Source organism: Piliocolobus tephrosceles, chromosome 5, assembly GCF_002776525.5.
Source record: "Piliocolobus tephrosceles isolate RC106 chromosome 5, ASM277652v3, whole genome shotgun sequence".
NCBI classification, from domain to species: Eukaryota; Metazoa; Chordata; class Mammalia; order Primates; family Cercopithecidae; genus Piliocolobus; species Piliocolobus tephrosceles.
The window spans coordinates 50,345,643-50,350,245 of NC_045438.1; the positions used below are offsets into that span (position 1 = coordinate 50,345,643).

A 4,603-nucleotide genomic window follows, 5' to 3' on the forward strand; every position below is an offset into this window, starting at 1 on the left:
TTTTTTTTTTTTTTTTTTTTTGAGAGGGAGTCTTGCTCTGTCGCCGGGGCTGGAGTACAGTGGCCGGATCTCAGCTCACTGCAAGCTCCGCCTCCCGGGTTTACGCCATTCTCCTGCCTCAGCCTCCCGAGTAGCTGGGACTACAGGCGCCCGCCACTTCGCCTGGCTAGTTTTTTGTATTTTTAATAGAGAAGGGGTTTCACTGTGTTAGCCAGGATGGTCTTGATCTCCTGACCTCGTGATCCGCCCGTCTCGGCCTCCCAAAGTGCTGGGATTACAGGCTTGAGCCACCGCACCCGGCCAATTCTTCCTTTCTTAGCTGACTCTACAGGAGAAGAAATTTTTAGCTGCTGTACTTTAGAGGGACTGTTTTACTACATGAGCACATTACCCTTTGGCATGATTATATTTTCTAGTTTTAACTGCTGGGTGGCAGTACTCTAATAGATGTAAGTTTTATTTTCTTGAGATCATAAAAACTAAAAAAGAATTATTGTGAGGCCGGGCGCGGCGGCTCAAGCCTGTAATCCCAGCACTTTGGGAGGCCGAGACGGGCGGATCATGAGGTCAGGAGATCGAGACCATCCTGGCTAACATGGTGAAACCCCGTCTCTACTAAAAAATACAAAAAACTGGCTGGGCGAGGTGGCGGGCGCCTGTAGTCCCAGCTACTCTGGAGGCTGAGGCAGGAGAATGGGGTAAACCCGGGAGGCGGAGCTTGCAGTGAGCTGAGATCCGGCCATTGCACTCCAGCCTGGGCAACAGAGCCAGACTCCGTCTCAAAAAAAAAAAAAAAGAATTATTGTGAAAAATAACATATGGATGGTAGAAAAGAAATTATGTGAAATAGTATATTTTTGCAGCTGACTGTATCAGTAGTTCTCTCCTTGTTTTGCAGGTTTCCAAGCAACAATCAGTGCTCCACACATGGTAAGTTAAGTTTGTTCACTTGGTTACAAATGGATCACATTTTTCTCTATAATCATTTTCTTTAGTAAAAAAGGTTTAAAGGAAGTTTTAAATTTTTAATTATATCAATTTATCATCTATGAGTTGTGTGAATTGGTAATGAACACCATTTTCTTTTTTGAATGTCTTATTCTTAATAGAGGGTCTGTAGAAGTAGCTTTTTAAGGTAGAAACTGGCATATTAAAGTTTTTGGTGGTTGTCAGTATCTGTGACATGTAAAAATTAAACATAAAAGGTTATTTAGTAGAGAGTTAATTAAAGGAGATAATATTTTAAATAGTATAATGGACCTTTTATAGAAATCTCAAGTTGAATATTTCACATTTTATGTGGAAAATTCATTAGGGAATGTTTAAGTATAAGAGCCATGAAGCTGCATAGCTCTTTGAGAAGGACTTAGTTTGAGTGATCTAGCAGTTTTAATTTGTTGGGAATTTTCTTGGGTTTTATTTTATTTTTTTGAGACCAGTTCTTACTTTGTTTCCCAGGCTGGAATGCAGTGGTATGATCATCACAGCTCACTGCAGCCTTGACTCCTGGGCTCAAGCACTCCTCCCACCTCAACCTCCCAAAGTGCTAGGATTACAGGCATGAGCCACTGTGCCCAACCTTTTGGGGGGTTTAAATGTCAGTATTTGAATGAGTGCTCTTGTTTTATTTTGTAGGAAAGAACAGTAGCTGTTGTTTTCTTTTTCTTTTCTTTTTTTTTTTTTTTTTTTGAGCTGGAGTCTCACACTGTCGCCCAAGCTCGTGTGCAGTGGCGTGATCTTGGCTTGCTGCAACCTCCGCCTCATGGATTCAAGTGATTCTCCTGCCTCAGGCTCCCAAGTAGCTAGGATTATAGGTGCCTGCCACCACACTCAGCTAATTTTTTGTATTTTTAGTAGAGATGAGGCTTCACTATGTTGGCCTGGCTGGTCTCAAACTCCTGACCTCGTGATCCGCCCACTTTAGCCTCCCAAAGTGCTGGGATTACAGGCGTGAGCCACTGCGCCCAGCCTTTTGTTTTTGGACAGAGTTTCGCTCTTGTTGCCCAGGCTAGAGTGCAATGGTGCGATCTCTTCTCACTGCAACCTCCACCTCCTAGGTTCAAACAGTTCTCCTGCCTCAGCCTCCCTAGTAGCTGGGATTACAGGCATCTGCCACCACGCCTGGCTTTTTATATTTTTAGGAGAGATGGGGTTTCACCATGTTGACCAGGCTGGTTTTGAACTCCTGACCTCTGGTGATCCACTCGCCTTTGCCTCCCAAAGTGCTGGGATTATAGGCGTGAGCCACTGCGCCTGGCCAGAACAGTAACTTTTCTGATTCTCTGCAAGTATTTGGGGTTGGAGAAGCTCTTATTTAAACTTAATACTAAAATAAATTCTGTATGTATTTATAGTGAACTGATAATTATACTAGAAGAAAAAAGCAGACATTTATAAACATTGAATAGAAATGTCTTTTTGAAACATGATAGAAAACACAGAAGCCATTAAAAAAAAGTGATACATTTTGAAACTTACATATCTAGGATTTTTGCAGAGAAAAAAATGTTAAAAGCAAAAATTAAAGAGGAAAAATTGGCTGTGTGTGGTGGCTTACACGTATGTAATCTCAACACTTTGGGAGGCTGAGGCAGGAATATCACTTGAAGCCAGGAGTTTGAGACCAGCCTGGGCAACAAAGCAAGACTCTGTCTCTACAAAAAATTTTAAAAATTAGCTGGGTGTGGTGGCATGTTCCTGTAGTCCTAGCTACAAGGGAGGCCAAGGCAGAAGGATTGTCTGAGTCCAGGAATTTGAGGCTGCAGGGAACCATGATTGTGCTACTGCACTCCAGCCTGGTTGACAGAGAGAGACCCTCATCTCAATAATAATAATTAATGATTGAGGGAAATACTGTAATACATTTGACAGCAAGGGAAAATTTCAATATGTAGACATGTATACATATATTTGTGTTTGTGTGTATCCTGTTAATAAGTAAAAGACCAGTAAGCCCAAAATAAAATGTGTAAAGGACAGGATTGATAGTTCATCGTGGCTGGGTGTGGTGGCTCACATCTGTAATCCAAGCACTTTGGGAGGCCGAGGTGGGCGGATCACCTGAGGTCGGGAGTTCGAGATCAGCCTCACCAACATGGAGAAACCCTGTCTCTACTAAAAATACAAAATTAGCTGGGCGTGGTGGCACATGCCTGTAATCCCAGCTACTTGGGAGGCTGAGGCAGGGGAATCGCTTGAACCTGGGAGGCGGAGGTTGTGTTGAGCTGAAATCGTGCCATTGTCCTCCAGCCTGGGCAGCAAGAGTGAAACTGTGTTTCAAAAAAAAAAAAAAAAAAAAGAAGCTAAGATAGTTCATTGAACAGAAATACAAATGACAGTGATATTTAAACAAATGAAAAGATGCCATCTTCACATATTAAAATTTTTTGTTTTTTTGTTTTTTTTTTTTGAGGTGGAGTCTTGCTCTGTGGCCCAGGCTGGAGTGCAGTGGCATGATCTCAGCTCGCTGCAACCTCTGCCCCCTGGGTTCAAGCAATTCTCGTGCCTCACTCAGCCTCCCTTGCAGCTGGGATTATAGGCATGTGCTACCATGCCCGGCTAATTTTTATATTTTTAGTAGAGATGGGGTTTCGCCATGTTGGCCAGGCTTGTCTCAAACTCCTGACCTCAAGTGATCCATCCGCCTTGGCCTCCCAAAGTGCTGGGATTACAAGCGTGAGCCACTGTGCCTGGCCATTAAAAGTTTTTTTTTGTAGAAACAGGACCTCACCCCAGGTTGGTCTTGAACTCCTGGGCTCTAGTGATCCTCTTGCTTTGGCCTTCTAAAATGCTGGATTACAGGCATGAGCCACCATACCCAGCCTCATCGTCACTTATACTTAGTAAATTGCAAATTAACACTATAATGAGGTACCAGTTTTCAACCATCAGATTGTTAGAGATTAAAAACTTTGATACTCTGTATTGGAAATGGAAAACTGGCAGTCACATACTTTTTTGTGTGGGAGAGTAAATTGAATGTTTTTGGAAGACAATTTGGCAGTATCTATCAAAATGTGAAATAAATATAACTTAGATTTCCCAGTTTTATTTCAAGATATTTATCCCATAATATAGTTACATGAGTGCAGAATGACTTAACTAAAGTTATTTATTGACATCTTATTTATTATAATTATAAAAAATAGCAATGTCCACAAATGGTGGATGGTTAATAAATTATAGTACAGATGCTCCTTGACTTACATGGAGTTATGTCCCTATAAATCCATCATAAGTTGAAAATACTGTAACTCTAAAATGCATTTAATATTCTTAGCCTACCAAACTTCATAGCTTAGCCTTGCTTACCTTAAATGTGCTTAGAACACTTACATTAGACTATAGTTGGGCAAAATCAACTAACACAAAGTCTATTTTATAATAAAATGGTGAATATCACATGTAATTTATTGAATATTTATTGAATACCCCCAGAGGGTATTTAGAACATTCTGTAATGTGTGAAAATCACATATGCACACATACATGTACACATATGTTTTTCTTTGGGAATGAAAACTAAAAATGATTTATTCTAAGATAGGGAATTAGCTTATTTGGGATATACGAGTGGAAGTGAGATCTGATTTTCACTGTATGT

At 41.0% G+C, this 4,603-nt stretch overlaps 1 protein-coding gene across 2 annotated transcripts in view; it reads left to right on the forward strand.

Annotated features, from left to right (window-relative positions):
* The window catches only part of PCMT1 (protein-L-isoaspartate (D-aspartate) O-methyltransferase), a 60,619-nt gene that overhangs the window by 22,199 nt on the left and 33,817 nt on the right, over nt 1-4,603 (forward strand). For both annotated transcript variants that reach the window (XM_023188415.1, XM_023188414.1), the window contains exon 3: nt 899-930. In XM_023188415.1, coding sequence (XP_023044183.1) covers nt 899-930 — 32 coding nt within the window. The remainder of the gene's footprint in view (nt 1-898; nt 931-4,603) is intronic.